The following is a 22,743-nucleotide window of genomic DNA, read 5'->3' on the forward strand; positions in this document are numbered from 1 at the left end:
TATCTTCTCTTTTTTTGACCTGAAGAGTCAAGCTCCTCAATCACAGGCTATTTTTTTTTTCAAAATTCAATTTTATAGCCATTTAGAAAGTACAAATTACAATGCCCATTATACATCTGAAGTAATGGAAAACATTTCACAGTGAGAGTGAGAGAGAAAAAGCAGGGGAGAGTAGTAGGGAAGCAGGGAAAGAGAAAAACAGATAGAGAGAAGAGAGAGACAGAAAGAGACAGAGACAGAGACACACACAGAGAAAATGGGACAGAGAATATCTTTTAACCTGCACTGTCAATCAATTCTCTATTTGTAGATTTAAAATATTTTTCTTTCTATCACAAGTCTTTTGGAATTTTGGTAGATCATTATATTGATTAGTATTACTAAGTCTTTCACCGTTGATTATCTAGTGTACCTATTTTGCCATGTTTGTTTGTTATTCTTTTTTTCTGTTATTTTAGCCAATCTGCTAGTTGTGAGGTGGAGCTTCAGAGCTATTTTTAATTGCATTTCTCTAATATTAGTGCTTTAGAACATTTTTCATATAACTATTGATAGCTTTGTTTTCTTTCATCGAAAATGGATGGACTGACAATTTTCAAAAAAAGAAATGCATTTCATTTCCAAAATATATAGAGAATTGACTCTAATTTGTAAGAAATTAAGCCATTCTCCAATTGATAAATGGTCAAAAGATATGAACAGACAATTCTCAGATGAAGAAATTGAAACTATTTCTAGCCATATGAAAAGATGCTCGAAGTCATTATTAATCAGAGAAATGCAAATTAAGACAACTCTGAGATACCACTACACACCTGTCAGATTGGGTAGAATGACAGGGAAAGATAATATGGAATGTTGGAGGGGATGTGGGAGAACTGGGATACTGATAACATTGTTGGTGGAATTGTGAATACATCCAGCCATTTTGGAGAGCAATTTGGAACTATGCTCAAAAAGCTATCAAACTATGCATACCCTTTGATCCAGCAGTGTTACTACTGGGCTTATATGCCAAAGAGATTTTAAAGAAGGGAAAGGGACTTGTATGTGCAAGAATGTTTGTGGCAGCTCTTTTTGTAGTAGCCAGAAACTGGAAACTGAGTGGATGCCCATCAATTGGAGAATGGCTGAATAAATTGTGGTATGTGAATATTATGGAATATTATTTTTCTGTAAGAAATGACCAGTAGGATGATTTCAGAAAGGCCTGGAGAGACTTACATGAACTGATGCTGAGTGAAATGAGCAGGACCAGAAGATCATTATTCACTTCAACAACAATACTGTATGATGATCAATTCTGATGGATGTGGCCCCCTGAAACAATGAGATGAACCAAATCAGTTCCAACAGAGCAGTAATGAACTGAACCAGCTATACCCAGAGAAAGAACTCTGGGAGATGACTATGAACCACTACATAGAACTCCAAATCCCTCTATTTTTGTCCGCCTGCATTTTTGATTTCCTTCAGAGGGTAATTGTACACAATTTCTAAGTCCAACTCTTTTTGTACAGTAAAATAACTGTTTGGACATGTATACATATATTGTATTTAAGTTATACTTTAACATATTTAACATGTATTGGTCAACCAATACATATATATATATATATATATTTTTTTTTTTTTTCTCAGTCTTCTTTTCCTCTCAGTAACCTAAAGTGTTGTTGGAATTATCAATCTAACATCTCAAAGCAAGGAAGCCTGAAGTGTCTGAAGACAGTACAGAAATTAAAGTGACTTTCAGAATCTTGAGAAGACTTAAAAATTGAAGACACTCAAAACTCTCTTCTCTCTTGCTTTTACCAACACTGGCCCACTCTTCCTACAGGTTAAGAATATGGAGCAGAGACTCCCATACCAATGTGTTTTAGGACTCCAGTTTTAAATGTAATATGTGAACCATGTCTAAGAATGTATTTCTATTCCTCTAGTCATTTACCTCTCAATCAAATTATAATGTACTTCATTATGATTCTTTTGAAGTCATAATTGGACATTGTATCCATCAGAATTCTGTATGATTTTAAATAGATACATATATGATTATATATTATGCATATTTATAACATGATTATACTCACATGTTTGTGTCTAATGGTAGGCAAGGAAAAAAAGGAAAAAAAATTTACATGATAAGTTTATTATATATTTAAAAGGATTAGCAAGTTATGCACAATATATTTGCAATTCCCTGTGTAATCATCTTATTATTATACCATGTTATGAAAATGCTTATTTTATTTCATTTCTATTTATTTATTTTATTTTTTGCTGAGGCAATTAGGGTTAAGTGAAGTGACTTGCCCAGGGTCACACAACTAGGCAGTGTCTGAGGCCAGATTTGAGCTAGCTGTTGCGCTCTTCACTGCGCCACCTAACGGCCCATCTAGCGGCCCCTTTCCCATCGAGCAGCCTCTAGTTCTCTACATGGGCGGATACACTGGATTTTCTCGTCTCCAAATCCAGCCGCGGATACTTCTAAAGGAGATTTCTCGTCCTGAGCTCTTTAGCCTGGAAGTCGCTGCAGACGCCAAAATCCTGAAGAGTAAGGGACTTCCCTTTTCTGGCTGATGGAGCTGCAAGTAAGACTACTCTTCTTACATAGGAATGAAAGAGAGACGGGCGCGGGGAGTTGGGGAAGGGGAGTTGCCATCCTTTGAGAGAAGGTTGTAAAGCAAATCATCGAGGCTTGGATTTTTTGCCGTGTGAGGCGGGGAAGGATAAGGGGATTTTACATTTTATATCTCACACTGCTATTTGTTGTTTATTTATAAATTGTTCCTCTATATTCTGTCACCAAATGAGGAAGAGAATACAAAGGACAAAACAAAGAAAATAATCAATTTAAGTCCATCTTTATTGAATCTGCCTGTTCTTTTGTATATTGTAATTTATTAATTCATTGCTTTTTGTCCCCCTCTGCCACGTTTAAAAAAGAGTATGTGCGTGAGTGTATACCACACACACACATATATAATAAATGTAATGTTTGTTTTGTATGTGTATATATCTACACACAGAGAGATGATACAATATTGATCCAAAAGGTTTTTTATCTCCCAGGAATTTAACAAACTTAGACACTGTAGATTTGAAACATTGACTTCTTCACCACTAATCAAAACTATGATGATAGCTTAAAATAAGTGATTTGCAAGAGTATAAAACAGCTTAATCCAAGAGTATAATGAAAACGTGATCAGTAGTACTGACTATGTCTCTCTCTATTTTCTAGGTTTTTTAAAAAAAATTATTTGAACTTAAGGAATAAAATTTCCTTAACATTTCCATAACATAGTAGAATAGGAAAAAAAAAAAAAAAAAGATGGTTGTACATGAAACTGCAGATCTATTATGTACAATTTGCTATTCTTTTAAATATATGATATAGTTATTAAGTAAATTTGTTTTTTCCTTTATTTCTTCCTCCACTCACAGATGGCTACCATTAGATGTAAATGTGTGTGGATATATAAAACTATTCTATTCACACTTTTATTTATGAGTTATTCCTCTGGTTTCAGATAGTGCCTTCCTTTATATGCCATTTGAAGTCGTTTTTGATATTTATATGCCAAAATGTATTAGTATCTCAAATTTTTTCTCAAAATAATATTGTTGTTACTGCATATAACATTCTCTTGTTTCTGCTTGTTTCACTCTTCATTATTTTGTAAAAGTCTATTGATTTTTTAAGATCATAGAGCTCATAATTTTTTTATAGCATAGTAGTATTCCATCTCAATTATATGGGATTGTTCAGTCAGTCCTCAGTAGACAGGGATCCTCACATTTTCCAGTTCTTTACTACTACAAAGAGAGTTGCTATAAATATTTTAGAACATATATGTTATTTTCCTTTTTTTTCCCAGTCATCTAGGTAAACAGACTGAGTAGTGGTGTTGCTGGATGGAAAGGTATAAGCAGTTTAACAATTTTTGAGTACAATTCCAAGGTGCTCTTCAAAATGATGGGATCAATTCAGAATTTCAAGCAACATTGAATTAATTGGTGTTGCAACTTTTCTACATCCCTTCCAAAATTTGTCACTTCCTTCTTTAATCATTTTAGGGAATTTATCAGGTGTAAAATGGTAACTCCGGGCTGTTTTAATTTCCTTTTCCCTATTCAATCATGATTTACATAATTTTCTTACATGGCTATAATTTGTTTTGATTTCTCTATCAAAAAAATGCTTATTCACTACCTTTAATCATTGATCAATTTGGTAATGACTGATAGTTTTCTAGATTTTATAAAGAATTTTTTATATTTGAAATGAGACATTTATTTGCCTATAAAATTGTTTTGCCTGGTTTTCTGTTTTCCTTCTGACTACGTCTAAATTTATTTTACTTGTACAAAACCTTTATAATTTAATGAAATTGAAATTATACATTTTATATCTTACACTGCTATTTGTTGTTTATTTAGAAATTGTTCCTCTATATTCTATCACCAAATGAGGAAGAGAATACAAAGGACAAAACAAAGAAAATATTCAATTTAAGTCCATCTTTATTGAATCTGCCTGTTCTTTTGTATATTGTAATTTAATAATACATTGCTTTTTGTCCCCCTCTGCCACGTTTAAAAAAGAGTATGTGCGTGAGTGTATACCACACACACACATATATAATAAATGTAATGTTTGTTTTGTATGTGTATATATCCACACACAGAGAGATGATACAATATTGACCCAAAGGGTTTTTACCTCCCAGGAATTTAATAAACTTAAAAACTGTAGATTTGAAACAATAGTCAAGAGTTTAATTTTTGTCATGATTATATGGTTTATAGAGTTATTAATAATACTTTGAAGTGTCTGTGCTTTTCTGAGAGTCCTCTTAAAATATAATTGAATCAAGAGGAAGGTTTTTTTTCCCCCTTCCAGAGCAACATTTTTGCTTTCATGTTTAAAAAAGCAAATCTACTTTTTATTTCAAAAGCAAATCTACATTTGAGAACATCAGTGAATTCAAATCAAGAGAAAGATTTCTGGGATTTAAGTCTCTGCTATGGGAAGACATTAAGACTGGTGAAGTCTCAACACCACCTTTGATACTCTTGTCATTCATGGTTCATGGATGGTGTTAGAGATAATCAGGAACATACTAACTTGAAATAATCCCTCAGCAACAACTACTCCATGTGCTAAATACATACATGAATTGGAATGTTAGTAAGCCAATTTTAAAAAGTGCTTCCCAGCTTTCCTTTTCTTAAAAAAATAATAGAGAAAATTTAATCTTACATATATTAAAGTTACCTGGTTTGGGGTAGTTGGGTATGGTTCAAGATATGACTGGGATCTTTGCTTTGGGGCTTTTTGAGTTCAGGACTTGGTGAAGGGAATGGCAGTGTGAACATAGAATGTTCTCTGATTTAACTAAAGTTAGTTAACAGGAAGGTTGTGAAGGGAGGATAATTCATATGATACCAGGTTCTATGAACCCATCCCATATCAGATGAACATTTTATCTTTGGGATTCTCACTGGGAGAAGAGAATATTTTCTGTGTTCGTTTTTGGGTAAAAACAAAAAAGAATACCAACAAGGTTCTATTAATATTTACCTCCCAAAAGAGGCAAAAGATGTGGATGTTATGTTCTGTGTCAGTTCTGTCTCATAAATTTTCTGATTTGCTCTGACTTGCCAGAAAAATAGCTGGAGTTATTTTTCTCAAATGAGGGATGTAAGGTTTCAAAGAGAGTTTTTATGTTGGAATTCTACAGTGAAAAGGCTAACTCAAAGATTACAAAACAGAATGAATAACCTTCTAATCCCATTAGATTCTAAAAGAGCAAAAGTAATAAAAGGCAAAAGTAAAAATTAATGAATATAACTACATATAAATGTTTTTTCATATTAATTTATTTAAAATCCATAGTATAAAGGGTAGTATGTCTAGTAAGAAAATTCTAAAAAGGGAAAAATCATAATCTTATGGGATTATTATTATATTATTATTTTATTATCTTAGGGGAGAAATCATGGACCCAGAAATCAGACACTATCAACAAAGCAAGGCAGTCATAGTATAATAAGCCCTACAACTAAATCTTAGTGGTCATCTAATCCATTGTTCTCATTTTTACATGAGGAAGTTGAAGTCTACAGAAATTAATGAATAGGTAGTGAGTAGCACAAATCCAAATCTGGTGCTGTTTGCATTATACTAATCATGAACACTTTGAGTGTCTAATATTTGTTTAATTGAACCACTGAATTGAAGTGTTAATCTTGACCTAAAGAATGACAATAGGGATGAAAGGAACCATCAAGATTTGGTATTGTCAATAATGTTCAACTCTTCATGACCCTATTTAGAGTGTTTTTGATAGAGATGCTGGAAAGCTTTTCCATTTCCTTCTCATTTGATAGATGAGGAAACTAAAGCAAATGTGAAGTGACTTGCTCAGAGTCACAGAGCTAGTAATTGCCTGAGGCCAGATTTGAACTCAGGAAAAGGAATCTTTCTGAATTCAGGTTTAATGCTTTATTGTTCCACTTAGCTGCCCAGGACTGGCTGACTAGATGTCAAACATAGGTGGAGGAAACAAATATGACGCTAAGTTTTAGAATCTAGGTGATTGGGAGAATGGTGCGAGTATGAAAGTATAGAAGGAACTGATTTTGAATGAAAAAATGTTAATTTTTAGACATGTTCAAATTGAAGTGATTACTATCCATCTAAGGCCAAGAGGCTTTATAATGTTGACAGATTAAATCCTGGGGCAAGCCCACTTCAGAGAATTTTCAGCTTCTTCAAGGTCACTTCTGAGATAAGGCCATTAACTAGCTGTGTCACTGTGTGCAGGTCACTTTACTTTTCTAGCTTTAAGTTTCAACCTCAATGACTTTCAGAAGAAACCTTTCCAGCTTTAATAGTTTATTTGAGAGTGTGCCAAAAGTGAGGGGAACAGGAGAGCAGGAAAGTGGTTGCACATTACCGGTATTATAGCTTTTATGCAAGCTCTTCATAGCTTTCTGTAATTGTCTGGTCTCAAAGACAGTTTGGGATAAGTTTGGGGAACTGTTAGAACTTGCTCTTCAAATAACAGCCTTTCATACTTCTGGGAAAAAGGGGGAAAAAAGCATTTTTGAAAATGGTGTGAAAATTGCTGGAGACATAATGTGCCATTCACAAATAGTCACTGATTATTTTCAGTTTGGCAGGCTCTTGTCGTTCACCTTTCCTTAAATCAGAGCAAGTTTTTTGAAAGTCATAGTTAGTGTGTTTGGCTGCAAAGTCATGATTCCTGGTATGCTGGCAACAAAAATCAAATAGAATGTTGACAAAATAATCATTGCCTGAAATAATTTCTGAAATAAATAGGACATTGTGTTTTTGCTGATAACTAAAGCTTCATCTGAATATTCTTTTTTATCTCCAGGTACATGAGAAATTCTTCCCTTATCATTTCAAATACAGTTTGATTTGGAGCATGACTCTTGTGATGCACTGCTGGGCACAAGGTAAAAATGTAGTATTTTCTGATACTTCTAGCAAATTTCAGCAATGAGATAGAGCAAGCTTGATATTGTTGTGTTACATATTATAGACTGTCTGAGTGGCTAACCAAATTGAATGTTTTTGTGAAGATTTTTTGTTTTTGGTCATCATAGTCATTGAGAACCAAGCAAAATTGGGTTGCCAAGTAACAAATTCAATTATATCATCATGATGAACAATTAATCTTGGTCACAAATAGAGTGACTTAGTTGTTGACTAGTATACTTAGTGACTTAGGTTAACTAATCAAATGAATAGAAGCAACTCAATGACCCATTCTGCTATTTGTTATGTAATCTGTCCATGGTTAAATTAATGTATAATTTAGATTCTCACTTGACCTTGTTTCAGGGGAAACAGACTTCACAGTTTATGACAAATGTGGAGAATTTCTAGAAGATTCACAGGACAGTGAAAGGAAAGAAAATAGGGCAACTTGGAGTGGAAGATAGGGTAAACAAAGACAATAAGCAGTCTTCAAGTTTTTGTCCAGTTTCAGTGAAGACAGAACACAGAAAATGGATCAAAAGTGAGCACAGATTATTTCATTTGTTAGACAAGGAAGGAGAAAAACACATTTAAGAGTTCCTAATGGTTCAGATTTACTCTGGGAAGGAAATTATGCTAGAAATTTATTACTCTTAGTGGACTTGTCATTGTTGTTTTTCATCCTTCATTCTAGAAGGGAACAATGGCAATTAGGAGGGTGATATCTTGGCTCAAAAGTAAATTGGATTTAAGTGAAACAGAGATGTTCGAAGTCATCGGTCTTACTCTGTCCTCCAGAGCCATCTGAGTCCAGTGACAAGACATACATAGATCCTGATGACTGAAGATGGTCCTGAAAAATCTTAGAGACCAACCCTCTCATTTTATAAATTAAAAAGGCTCAGAGAAATTAGGTGACTTCCCAAGATCATTTAATTAGTAACAGAGTCACACATAAGGAAATTAGTAACAGAGTCATACATAAGGAAAAAGTATATGTTTTCAAGAGGGACATAGATCACTAGAACTTTTAAAGTCATTTCAATTCAATATAATTCCTCAAGTGTTTATTCAGGTAGCTATGTAACATAAAAGAGAATGCTGGGCCTGGAGTCAAGAAATAGTTGTTGGTCAGTCATTTCGCTCATATCTGATTCTTTGTGACCTCATTTGGAGTTTTCTTGATATAAATATTAGAATGGCTTTGCCATTTCCTTCTTCAGCTCATTTTACAGATGAGGAAATTAAAGCAAATGGGATTAAGTGATGTACCCAGGGTCACACAGCTACAAAGTGTCCAAGACAAGATTTGAAAGCAGATTTTCCTGCCTTCAGATCTGGCACTTTCTCCACTGTGTCACCTATACCTACAGTTTAGAACACCTGACTTCAGATCCAGTTCAGACATTTACTGGGTAAGTCAGTTAACCTCTGACTGCCTCTTTCCTCAACTGTAAAATGAGGATAATAATGGCAACTACCTTGCTTGTTGTGAAGATTAAATGTGATAATATTAGTAATGTCCTGTTCCCTTCAAGATGCAAATAGGTGCTTAATAAGTGTTTGTTTCCTTCCTTATTCTGGGGTAAGAAACAAGAAAACTTGAATTTAGAGATCAGATCATCTAAATGCTGATGCACTTTTTTTTGTTTGTTTTTGTTTTTTGTTGTCATTGTTTTTACAATATTTTTGACTGATGGTCATCTGTCTTCTTGAATACTGACATCAGGTCAGTCTGTTATACTTAGAGATCCATAATTGTTAGAAAGTTTGTCTTTAAACTGGATCAAAGGAACTTTGAACTGCTGTTCCTAATTCTGGGGATCAGTACTTCCTGGAGTTCCTCAGTACAAATACATCCCTTTTCTGCATGCCAATGCTTTAAATATTTGAGGTTAATTATTATGATTCCTCAATTTACATGAATATTGGCACAGAAACACTCAATAATTTTTCAAATAATTAAAATGTTACAGACAGAAAATAATGTCAAGGTTGAAAGATGAATGGATTTGGTTTTCTTATTTCTGGAGAATAAGAGACTGAAGGGCAACATGTAGTTTGTATATAGGGACATAAAAAGGCTATAGGGATGTAAGATCTCCTATAGGCATACATTTATGAAGAAGAATTCACAGAAGTAACTGTGAATCAAGGTGATGCTGGTCTCTTATCAAAAAGAAAAACAAACTCTTCTGAACCCACAGGAAATGTGGTGACTGAGGATGAGACAGTAATGCTAGAGAGACCTGCTTCCTTAAAATGTTCCCTGGAGACTCTTCAAGAGATCATGATAGTCACATGGCAGAAACTCATTTATGGAAGACCAGAAAACATGGCAACTTTCAGCCAACCACATGGAATAGTAATCCAACCAGCTTACCAGAATAAAATAGAAATGACCCAGCCAGGACTCAGTGAATCAGCCATCACCTTCCTGAAAACTACAGTTGAGGATGAGGGATGTTATTTATGCATCTTTAACATCTTTGGTCTTGGAACAGTCTCAGGAAAAACCTGCCTCAATCTTTATGGTGAGATTTTGTATATATTTATACATATCATTAGTAATTTGGGAGATTTTTATGTTTTTTGCTCATTTATTTGTTTTGCCTGTTGCTTTTTAAATAAACATTTCTTTTTTATGTTTTAAAATGTTTCCCAATATACTTTTCTTTCTTATCTCTCAGAGACTCATATGTTATAACAAAAAAAAAAATTTAAAAGAAAAAAAGAGGAAGAGGGGAAAAATAAGGAAAACTGACCAATACATTGAAAAAGTGGGAGAGGCTCCCACACCCATGAACATATCACTTTTGCAAAGAAGTGAGTTGGATTATGTCTGGGTTTTTTGTAATTTTGTAGCATTTATTTTTTATTGATTTATGGTTTTCTTCCATTTCTATTTTTGTAGTCACTGCAGATATTGTGTAGTTATATAGACTTTACTTTGCACCAGTTATAGAAGTTTTTCATTTTATTCATTATATTTGTCTTTTCTTATAGCACACTCAAAAGCCATTTATCTATATGACTTTTTAATCTATAACACAAGGCTATATATATGTTATGTATATTTATATACTGTTTGATAAGCTTTTTAATTTCATTTAATCAAAATCATCTTTTTTATCTTTTCCACAATTCTGCTTTTTTAATAAAGCTTCTTATTTTCAAAATATATGAACAGATAATTTGATAATATTGACTCACTCTTGCATAGCCTTGTGTTTCAGATTTTCTCCTCCTTCTACCCACCCCTTCCCCTAGATGGCAAGTAATTCAATATATGTTAAACATATTTCAATATATGTTAAATCCAATATCTATAAACATATTTGTACAATTCTCTTGTACAAGAGAAAGTAGATAAAACAAGAGAAAGTAAATGAGTAAGAAAACAAAATGCAAGTGAACAACAACAAAAAGAGTGATCCACATTCAGTTCCTATAATCCTCTCTCTGGGTGTAGATGGTTCTCAATCATCTCATTGTTGGAAAGAGTCAACGTGTTTAACATCTAAAAAAGAGAAAATTATGCCTTTATAACATGTTGTTTTCATTCTTTTTCTCTTTTTTTGTCTACTTTAAATATTTATTGTTGGTCCTTATATTTATATATATTTTTGAGCTCTATATTCATCAGGGAATTAAACTTTTAAAGTACCTATTTTGAGTTCTCTCTTCTAAAAATTTTATATTATCATTTTGTCAAACTACCTCTACTTTATTTTGTTCTGCAAAATATAAAGAAGATAGAAGTATTGTCTCATGGTAGAATTTTTCCAGTATCTCTGATTATGTGATGCATTTCTACCTCCTTACCTTCCCCATGATAATTGTTTAAAGAATTTGATAAAAATAGTAATGAAATTCATTTGGAATAATAGAATATTTAAAATAATAAAAGAAATAATTGTTCATTTCTCTTCTCTGGTTTCTGGTGGGTTGAGAAATTATGTTCTTTGTTATTTTAATTTCTTTTTCTTTATATTTGAAGGGATTTCTCTCAGTTCCTTGTAGAATTTATTATCTGTCATTGGAATCAATAGATTTAAACACTATGTATCTTAAACTTTGCAACATAGGTATGACTGTTGTGTGTATATATGTTTTCTTGAGTTTATTTGTGAATTCTTTTAGTTGACATTTTGTTTCTATATTCAAAAATTCTGAGAAGTTTCTTGTATTATGTTTTTTAGGTTTTTTTACTTATCATATTATTATTTTTTTCCCAATGAGGCATTTGGGCTTAAATGACTTGTCTAGAGTCACACAGCTAAGAAGTGTTAAGTGTCTGAGACCAGATTTGAACTCAGATCCTCCTGACATCAGGGCTGGTGTTGTCATGTTATTCTGAAAGACCTATGATCCTTAAGTTGTCTTTCTGCACACTATTTTTTTAATTTTATTTTTTAGATTATAAATGATCATTCATTTTTTAATGTGTTTTCATAAGTCATTTTGGGAGAAAAAATCAGAAAAAAAAGGAAAAACCATGAGAAAAAAACTACAGAAGGAAAAAAAAAAGGGTGAAAACAGTATGCTTCAATTTGCATTCAGTCTCCACAGTTCTCTCTCTCTTTGGATGTAGACTGCATTTGCTATTCAAAGTTTGTCAGAATTAGTTTGGATCACTGAATTTCTGAGAAGAGCTAAGTCTGTCATAGTTAATCATACAATCTTGCTGTTGTTTTGTACAATGTTTTCCTGGTTCTGCTTGTTTTACTCAGCATTACTTCATGTAAGTCTTTCTAGGTTTTTCTGAAATCAACTTGTTTATTTTTTTCTCTTAAAAAAACAAACAAACATTTTTAGGTTATACAGATACATTCATTTTAACATTTCTATTTGAGTCATGTTGGGATAGAAAAAATCAAACAAAAGGGGAAATTTATGAGAAAAAAAATAGAAGCTAAAAAGGGGGAAAATAGCATGCTTCAATTTTCATTCAGTCTCCTTAGTTCTCTTTTTGGACGTAGACTGCATTTTCTATCCAAAATTTATTGGAATTGTCTTAGATCACTGAATGGTGAGAAGAGCTAAGTCTGTCATCACTGATCATCACAAGTGTTGCTGTTGCTGTGTACAATGTCCTGATTCTACTCACTTCACTCAGCATCAGTTCATATTAAGTCTTTCCAGACTTTTCTGAAATCACCCTTTTCATCATTTTTTAATAGAACAATTGTATTCCATTACTTTCAAATACCACAAATTATTTGTCCATTCTCCTATTGGTGGGCATCCATTAATTTTCCAATTCTTTGCCACCACAAATAGAACTGCTACAAATATTTTTGCACATGTGGATCCTTTTCCCTCTTTTATGATCTTTTTAGGATACAGATTCAATAGTGACATGCTGGACCAAAAAGTATGCCGTTTTATTGCCCTTTCAGCATAATTTCAAATTACTTTCCAGAATGGATGGATCACTTCATAACTCCACCAACAATGCATTAGTGTTTCAGTTTTCCCACATTCCTTCCAACATTTATCATTACCTTTTCCTGTCACTGTAGCCAATCTGATAGATGTGAGGTGGTACCTCAGAACTATTTTAATTTATATACACTACCTTTTAAGATCAACATGGGTCCATGATTTAGGCATAAAGAATGAGAACATAAATAGATTAGAGGAACAGAGGATAGTCTACCTCTCAGACCTGTGGAGGAGGAAGGAATTTATGACCAGAGGAGAACTAGAGATCATTATTGATCACAAAATAGAAGATTTTGATTACATCAAACTAAAAAGTTTCTGTACAAACAATACTAATGCAAACAAGATTAGAAGGGAAGTAACAAATTGGGAAAATATTTTTACAGTTAAAGGTTCTGATAAAGGTCTCATTTCCAAAATATATAGAGAACTGTCCCTAATTTATAAGAAATCAAACCATTCTCCAATTGATAAATGGTCAAGGGATATGAACAGACAATTCTCAGATGATGATATTGAAATTATATCCACTCATATGAAAGAGTGTTCCAAATCACTACTGATCAGAGAAATGCAAATCAAAACAACTCTGAGATAACACTACACACCTGTCAGATTGGCTAAGGTGACAGGAACAAATAATGATGAATGTTGGAGGGGATGTGGGAAAACTGGGACACTAATACATTGTTAGTGGAGTTGTGAAAGAATCCAACCATTCTGGAGAACAATTTGGAACTATGCCCAAAAAGTTATCAAACTATGCATACCCTCTGATCCAGCATTGCTGCTATTGGGCTTATTTCCCAAAGAAATACTAAAGAGGGGAAAGGGACTTGCATGTACCAAAATATTTATGGCAGCTCTTTTTGTAGTGGCTAGAAACTGGAAGATGAATGGATGCCCATCAATTGGAGAATGGTTGGGTAAATTATGGTATATGAAGGTTATGGAATATTATTGTTCTGTAAGAAATGACCAGCAGGATGAATACAGAGAGGCTTGGAGAGACTTACATCAACTGATGCTGAGTGAAATGAATAGAACCAGAAGATCGCTGTACACTTCAATGCTGTATGAAGATGTATTCTGATGGAAGTGGATATCTTCAACATAAAGAAGATCCAATTCACTTCCAGTTGATCAATGATGGACAGAAACAACTACACCCAGAGAAGGAACACTGGGAAGTGAATGTAAATTGTTAGCACTACTGCCTATCTACCCAGGTTACTTATACCTTCGGAATCTAATACTTAACGTGCAACAAGAAAATGGTATTTACACACATATATTGTATCTAGGTTATACTGTAACACATGTAAAATGTATGGGATTGCCTGTCATCTAGGAGAGGGAGGGAGGGGATAATTTGGAAAAATGAATACAAGGGATAATGTTATAAAAAAATTACTCATGCATATATACTGTCAAAAATTTTTTTATAATTATAAAATAAAAAACAAAACAAAACAAAAAAATTTATATACACTATCTTTAAGACATAGCATTTTGCTTGTGTAGAGATCAGTTTTTTTTTAAAGAATTATTGCTTTTCTGTTTCTTATCTTCAAAATTGTTCTTTTCTTCTATATATTTGTATTCCCAATCCATTATTTTCTTTGGAAAGTCTCATTCTTCTGGGTTCAGGATGCTTTCACATTTCTTGTTTCTGTCTTGAAACATTTGACATAATACTGCTATGGTTCCATGCTTTTGGTAAAGTCATAGCTTCCTTTTCCTCATCAGATATTGATTCCTTTTCATTTTTAAATATTTTTAAAAAAATATTTATTTAGTGATGTTGGGATTCATTTAGATATTTTGGAGACTGTCTTTGCTTCAGTTTTTAATATTTTCCCTGATGAATTAACTCTTTGTGCTTAAAGTTTTAAATGGAATTTCCTTTCTCCTGAGATCTTCAGTAATTTGTCTTTTTCTCCATTGTAGTCTCTTATTTTTCATTTTCTAACTTTTTCTTCTTTTCTCCTCCTTCCAGCCACCCCTTCCCCTAGATGGCAAATAATTCAATATATGTTAAACATGTTAAAACAGATGTTAAATCCAATGTCTGGATCTGGAGCCCTGATGGCTGGACCTCAAAATTATCTTTCTCTCCATTCTATAGGCTCATCATTAAATGCTTGTTAGATATTTTGAATTCAGTGTCTTATAAATGTCTCAAAGTAAACATGTTCAAAACAGAACTCATTCTATTTACTATAGAGACTTTCTTGCTTCTACATTTCATCATTACTATATATTGTCTTTACCATTCTCCATTCACCCATGTTCACAAACTCACTCTCATCCCTGACTTCTCACTCTCTCACTCATTCCACATATCTAATCAGTTGCCAAATCTTGCTATTTCTACCTTCATAACTGCTCTTATACTTTTCCCCTTCTCTCTACTCAAGTAGCTCTACCCTGGTTCAGACCCTCAGCACTTCTTTCTGGGTTATTGTAAATGCCTTCTAAGTGGTTTTCCTTCCTTAAGTCTTTCTCCAATCTAATTCATCTTTTTAAAAAATATTTTTCCCAGTTACATGTAAAATGTTTTTCACATTTGTTTTTAAAACTTTGAGTTCTAGATTCTCTCCCTTCCTGTCCATCCTAACCCCCCCCATTAAGAAGGCACACATGAAGTTATGCAAAACACTTCGATAAAAGTTATGCTATGAAATAAAATATAGATCATCTCCTACCAAAAACAATCAAGGAAAAAAAAAAAGAGTATCCCTCAATCTATATTCGGACACAATTAGTTCTTTCTCTAGGCATGAATAGCATTTTTCATCATAAGTCCTTCAGAGTTGTCATGGATCATTGTCTTGCTGATTTTAGCTAAGTCATCCAAAGATGATCATCCCAGAATATTTCCCAGAATTAATACTTTGTAACAGCTTGCTTGAGATCATGAAGGATTATCCTAAGAGTATCCTGCTCATCATTTTCTATAAAAGGATAACCATCATAATCACATCACAATTTATTGAGTCATTCCCCAATTGATGGCATCCTCTCAATTTCCAATTCTTTGTCCTGAGAAGAGAGCTACTATAAATATTTTTATACATATTTCTTTCCTTTTTAAAAAAAAAAGTCTTTTGGGATTAATGTATAATATTGGTATTGCTAGGTCAAAGGTTATACAAAATTTTATAGCTCTTTGGGAATAGTTCATATCTTTTGATCATATTTCAACTGGGATAATTTTTTTTTCCTTTTTTATAAATTTGACTTAGTTCCCCATATATGAGAAATGGGACCTTCTTCAGAAAACTTGCTACAAAATTATTTTCCCATTTACAATTACTAACTGTTTCCCCTTCATTGATTCTATTCTCCCTTTCTCTTTTCACCTTGACCCTCCTCAAAAGTGTTTTGCTATTGACCATCCCTACTCTCAACAGGCCTCTTTTCTATTACCTTCCTCCCTTCCTATATCCCTTTTTCCTCCTTATATAGATTTCTATACTCATATTGAGTGTGTATGCTGTTTCCTCTTTGAGCCAGTTCTGATGGTTCACTTACTTCCTTTCCCCTCCTTCCTTTCCCCTCCACTGCAAAAGTTATTGCCTCTGGCAGATAATTTATGCCATTCCAGCTCTCTTTTTCCTTTTCTCCCATTACATTCCTCTCTTACCACTTAATTTTATTTATTATAAATTATCCCTTCTTATTCAACTCATCTCTGTGCCTCCTGTCTTTATATGCTCCTTTTAACTGCCATAATAATGAGAAAGTTCTTATGAGTTAACAAATATGATCCTAATATATAGCAATATAAACAGATAAACCTTATTAAGTTCCTTATGATATCCCTTTCCTAATTAGCTCCTTATGCTTTTCTTGAGTCCTATATTTGAATCACAAATTTTCTATTCAGCTCTAGTTTCTTCATTATGAATGTTTGAAAGTCCTCTATTTTATTGAATTTTTACCTTTTCCCCTGAAGTAATTTACTCAAGTTTTGCTGGGTAGTTGATTTTTTTATTGTAATCCTAGTTCCACTGTGCTTTTAATTATCATATCCTAAGCCCTTCAGTCCTTTCATATAAAAGATGCTAAATCTTATGTTATTCTGACTGTGGCTCCACTATATTTAAATTGCTTGTTTCTGGATGTTTGCGATATTTTTTCATTGACCAGGAGTTCCAGAATTTGGCTATAATATTCCTGGGAGGTTTTTTGGGAGGAGAGTTCTTATGAGAACTCTCTAGGAAGCGACTGTTGGATTCTTTCAATTTCTATTTTATCCTTTAGTTCTAGAACATCAGGCCAGTTTTTCTTGATAATTTCTTAAAAGATTATTACTATTCTTTTTTTGATCATGACCTTTGGTTAGGCCAATAATTTTTAACTTCTCTCTCTTAGATCTACTGTCCAGGTGAGGTCTGTTTTTTCCAATGAGAGACATTTCATATTATTTTCTTTTTTTTCCTTCTCATCTTTTGGTTTTGTTTAATTGTTTCATAATTTCTCATAAAGTCATTAGCTTCTACTTGTTCAATTCTCTTCCCAATTTTTCCCCTCTCTCTCTTATTTTTCAAAATCCCTTTTGAGTTCTTCCATGGCCTGAAACAAATTCTTATTTTTCTTGGAGGATTTGGATGTAGGATCTTTAACTTTGTTATCTTCTTCTGAGTGTGTGTTTTGATCTTCCTTGTCACCATGATTTTTTTATGATCAGAATATTTTTCTGTTGTCTGCTCATTTTCCCAACCTATTATTTGGCTTTTAACTCTTTGTTAAAGTGAAATTCTTTTTTAGTATGGAGGGTGCACTATTCTAAGCTTCAGTGGTTTTATGCATCTGTTTTCAGAGATCCTTCTAGGGACTTGATCACAAGCACTCTTTTCTGCCCTGCAAGTGTGAAGAGTATCTCTGTTCCACTATGGTTGTAAGTTCTAGTGTGCTAGAACAAGAGTCTTTCATCAGTGCTAGTAAAGATTCTTTTTGTGAGCTGAGGCCTCCTGAAGTTATTGCCTCTACTACTACCTATATCTATTCCTGGTTTTCTGATTTCCCAAGGCTCTCTCACCACACTGATAAACATTTTCTGCTCTAAGATGTTTCTGGTGTCTCTAGGCTGAGAGGTCCAGAAAACAATAGAATTGCTGCTGATTCAGAGGTCCTTTGGCCTATTCCTTCTCTGCTGGCATGGAGACTAGCAAGGCTTATGCACTGGACTCCTTTTTTTTTTTTTTTTTTTTTTTTTTTTTTCCCCTGAGACTGGGGTTAAGTGACTTGCCCAGGGTCGCACAGCTAGGAAGTGTTAAGTGTTTGAGACCAAATTTGAACTCGGGTCCTCCTGAATTCAAGGCTGGTGCTCTATCCACTGCGCCACCTAGCTGCCACTGGACTTCTACCCTGGTGCCACAGATCCATCTTGCAAATTCTCCAAGTTGTCTTCAGCAGGAAAATTGCTCCATTCTATCTCCCTATGTGCTTTGATGCTTTAAAATCTGTTTAGAGTTACCATTCAAAGGAATCTGGAGCAGTTTGAGGGGAGAGCTCAGTGACTTCCTGACTTTACTCTGCCATCCTGGTTCTTCCTCCTCTTAAGCCATCTTCTGCTAAGGTGCCACATGATTTTTCTGTGTTCTAACCATGACTCCTCTTCCCCTCCCCATCTAACATACCTAGTAAACTTCAATAGTTCCCTATTACCTCAAGGATCAACTATAAAGTCCTTTATATTTATAAAGTTTCAGTTATTGTTGGCATCCTCTTAATAGACCTTTCATGAGATAGTTAAATAACATAGCAGATAGTGTTGAGCTTGGATTTCATTACTGGGATTATGCTCTACTTTTCATGATAGCTGAAAACTGGAAGCAAAGTAGATTAGCAAAATAGTAATTAGCAATTGGGAATGGCTAAACAAATTGTATGAATGCAACAGAATATTACTATACTGTAAAAAAATTATGGGTATGATAGAAATATGGAAAGAACTATATGAACTAATGCAGAGTGAAGTCAGCAGAGTCAAGAATACCATTCAAGAATAGAATAGTGCAAATGGAAAGAATAATTACACACAAAAACAAAATTATAAAGATTATCAAAATTTAAAAGATCAAATATGATTTAATGAAGAGATAGACTTCACCAATTACCTCTTCATGGAGGTAATAGATCTGAGTATTTCACATTGTGTAGTTTTGGGATTTTTTTTTTAGTGTATCAATTAGTTGGGGTTATGTTTTGGTTTTTTTGTTTTTTGTTTTTTGTTTGTCATATAATGATCTGAGAAGTAGAAAGGGAGAGTCACATGGAATATTGTGGTAATGGGAGAAACAGAAAATATTAAATAAAACATTTAAAAATATAACAAAGCACTTTATCTCAAATCTCTTATTTATCCATTTCTAGGACTTAAGAAGGTCATTTCTGCAAAGAGATTTTCCAATTCTGCTTTGTCCTCAAGGAGGCTGTTTAATCTTTCCTTTACATCCAAAGAAAGAAAGAAAGAAAGAAAAGAAAGAAAGAAAGAAAGAAAGAAAGAAAGAAAGAAAGAAAGAAAGAAAGAAAGAAAGAAAGAAAAAAATGTCTTCTTAGATTAGAAGGGAGCAAATCATTCAACTAAGTATAATGTTAGTTTTAGGGCAACAGTGATTGCTAAGCAGCCAGAAGCCTAGGTTTAGCTATTAGCTCTCATATGGCTTCTGAAAAAGCAAAGGTGATCTGATCTGTTGCTAAGCTTCTTGGGTTCTTATTCAACAAAGAAGATAGTTTCTAGGAAACTCATGAGATATGAGGGAAGCAACCATTCAAGGTTCAAATAGCATTTGTCCTTGCAGGTTAACATTGCAGAAAGCACACAACTATTGAATGCTAAATCAGTCATTAATTTATGTCAGTTTGCTAGACCAATTCATCAATTTAGTATGACCTGATGTAGGAGGAAGGTAATGTGGAAGAGTTTCTCATTGCTTGCTGTTGTTCCTCTTTCTTTTCTTTCCAATGCCTCATCTCTCAGTCACTTAGCTGCTTTGTCAAAATTTTGCTTGGTTGGATTTGACCCTTCTATTCAATTTGTCCTGTCACCAACACTGCCTAGAAAGTTAGATGACATGATGTATGACATGATGTACACAGAGTCTGAACTTGGAGCCAGGAAGATTGGAGTTAAGATTCTGCCTCAAATGCTTACTAGCTATGTGATTCTGGGAAAGTTTCTTAACCTCTGTGATTCACTTTCTTCCCCAAAATGAAAATAATAACAATGACAACTTTTATGTACTTCCTATTATATACTACCTCTGCTGTATGGTTTGTGATTTTTAATCTCATTTTATCCTCACCACAACCTGGGAGATAAGTGCTATCATTATGCTCACTTTATAGTATAATTCTAGATATAGATCGTTAGATCCATCTTCTTTTTTGTCATGCTTGAGATACTTTACTTTCTGTATAGTGATGTCACTTTTGCTATTTTATCTCTTGGAAGCTGCCTATCTGTCTGGCTAAATCTTGCCCTGGCTTATTTCTCAATGCATTGGCTGAGTGGTATATTACTTATTTAAGACTATTATGTTTGCCAGACCCCATTTGCAGCCAGGCCTATAATGACTAATTATCTCTTAATGCCATCCACTTCCTGGTGATGATTCTGTAATACATTCAGTTTTTAGCTTCTTGATAGATTTCCATTCCACTTTCAGCATCCATTATCCAAGATTGTGCTAAGGCTTTTATTACTTCAGATTTCAATTTCTAAATGACTTTCAAGTTCTCCAATATCTAGCCATGTCCTACTCATTAAAAATAATTTCCCACTATTCTTTATCATTATCTGCTCCCAAAATACAAACTGAGTATAACATCATGATAATTCCTGCCTCTTGAATCCCTTATCTAGAATCCCTTATTTCTTGCTTTCTATCTACCTGGATCCTAGCCATATTTCAGCTCTGTTGTGACATTCAAACAAGATCAATATAAAATCTTCTACTTAAGGCACTTTAAAAGCATTTAAAGTACTTTGTAATCCAGCTCCTTCTTACCTTTCCAGGCTTCTCATTCCTTACTCCTCTTCATGCACTCCTTGATCTACCTACACTGGTCTTTCTTGCCATTCTTTATACAAGAATGTGGTATAGTGCAGGCTTAACCCTTTTCCATCCTTTTCACCCAAGAAATTTTTATATGACCCCAGGTATCTAGATATATAAAAGAGGTGAACAAATCAAACATTTGCTGATAATATATTATAATTTGATAATGACTACATTCAGTTACAAGACCCCATGTGGGGGTCACAAAGCACACAGATGCTGAATCCATTTTGATGAAAGTCCATTGTTGGTTTTTGACTCAGTCCAGCCCAAAGTATTCCTCAACTACTAATTCTCTGAAAGTCCTCTAAATGGTTTCTTTTTTGTACTGTATGGTAAGTCCCAGTGATCTCCTGGGAGATGGGGCTAGGGACACAGAATAATTGCAAGCACACCAAGCTGGGATATAATGGAAATAATGATTTCAAGTACATTGGCCACTGACAATATGAGTGACAATAGCTGTGGGCCTTGATTTCCTTATTTGAAAAATGTGGGGTTGGATTAGGTCTCTTCCAGCTTTATACCTTATCTACCTGATAAGGTTATGAGGATAAAATGAACTAACAAACAAAAAGCATTTTTTATACTTTGAAACACTGTATAATTTCCCTATGAACCTATATATTTTGGAAATCATTTCTTATACTTTTTTTTTTTTTTTTTAAAGTGCTGGGCACTTAGATGCTAAATCTGTTTTGATTGAAGTCCATTATTGGTTTTTGTCTCAGTACAGCCTAAAGTATTCCTTAACTACCAATTCTCTGAAAGCCACCTAAATGTCACCTGCTCTGCCACTGCACGTCCACCCCCAGTGATCTCCTGGAAGGTGGGGCTAGAGGTGCAGAATAGCACCGAGCGCACCAAATATCTAAATGGTACCACTTCAGAGACTAGCATCCTTTACTTCAAAGACCCTGAGAAACAAGTGGGGAAAAAGATACTCTGTATAGTGAAGCACATGGAGAACAAGACGGAATACGTTGTGATCCCAAACAAAAATGGCACAGGTAAAGATGTTCATGCTGGTATTTGTGTGACACACAGTCAGTGTCATTCTTTGTCTCTTTCTTCATAGAAAAGTGGAAAATGGATCCCCCAGGAAAACAAAGAGATAGGTAACAACATGAGGGAGTATGGGAAGATACTTTGCAGATTTGCAGATGTATTATGCGGTTATATGTGAGTATTGTCCTTGATACTACCAACAACCTATTGGTGTTGTTGTTCATTCATTTCAGTCATGTTTTACTCTTTGTGACTCCATTTGAGATTTTCTTGACAAAGATACTGGAATGGTTTACAATTTCCTTCTTCAGCTCATTTTACAAATGAGTAAATTGAAGCAAACAGGGTGAAGTTGTTAATATTGGGGTTAAAATTTGGGATTAGAGACTGGTATTGTCAAGTGTCTCAAAAGAATTTCCAGGCATGAATCCATTTCCTAGTCAAGGGCCAAAGTTGATTTTAATTGTAACACCAATTGGAGAGGGCTAAATTCCAGAAGAGATTAGCAAATTGTTGAGAGAAGATACTTTTATCCAGTTTTCTATCACTGGCATGCTAATTCTATGGCCCAGAGATAGGGCCAGGACTAGGGAATAATCTCCAGAATTTGGTTCTCACTGATCAACAGATTATCATTATTATCTCAGGAGTTTGGTCTTTAAGACTATCCTGAGGCCAGAAGTTATCTGACAAGTCAGC

At 33.9% G+C, this 22,743-nt stretch overlaps 1 protein-coding gene across 3 annotated transcripts in view; it reads left to right on the forward strand.

The window, feature by feature from the left end:
• The first annotated feature begins 2,415 nt into the window (after positions 1 to 2,415).
• LOC141561500 (OX-2 membrane glycoprotein-like) overlaps positions 2,416 to 22,743 on the forward strand; it is a 33,936-nt gene continuing 13,608 nt past the window's right edge. For all 3 annotated transcript variants that reach the window (XM_074301175.1, XM_074301176.1, XM_074301177.1), the window contains exons 1-4: positions 2,416 to 2,591; positions 7,410 to 7,491; positions 9,724 to 10,050; positions 21,768 to 22,046. In XM_074301175.1, coding sequence (XP_074157276.1) covers positions 2,580 to 2,591; positions 7,410 to 7,491; positions 9,724 to 10,050; positions 21,768 to 22,046 — 700 coding nt within the window. In that variant the 5' untranslated portion in view covers positions 2,416 to 2,579. The remainder of the gene's footprint in view (positions 2,592 to 7,409; positions 7,492 to 9,723; positions 10,051 to 21,767; positions 22,047 to 22,743) is intronic.

This window comes from Sminthopsis crassicaudata, chromosome 3, assembly GCF_048593235.1.
Source record: "Sminthopsis crassicaudata isolate SCR6 chromosome 3, ASM4859323v1, whole genome shotgun sequence".
Taxonomy (NCBI): domain Eukaryota; kingdom Metazoa; phylum Chordata; class Mammalia; order Dasyuromorphia; family Dasyuridae; genus Sminthopsis; species Sminthopsis crassicaudata.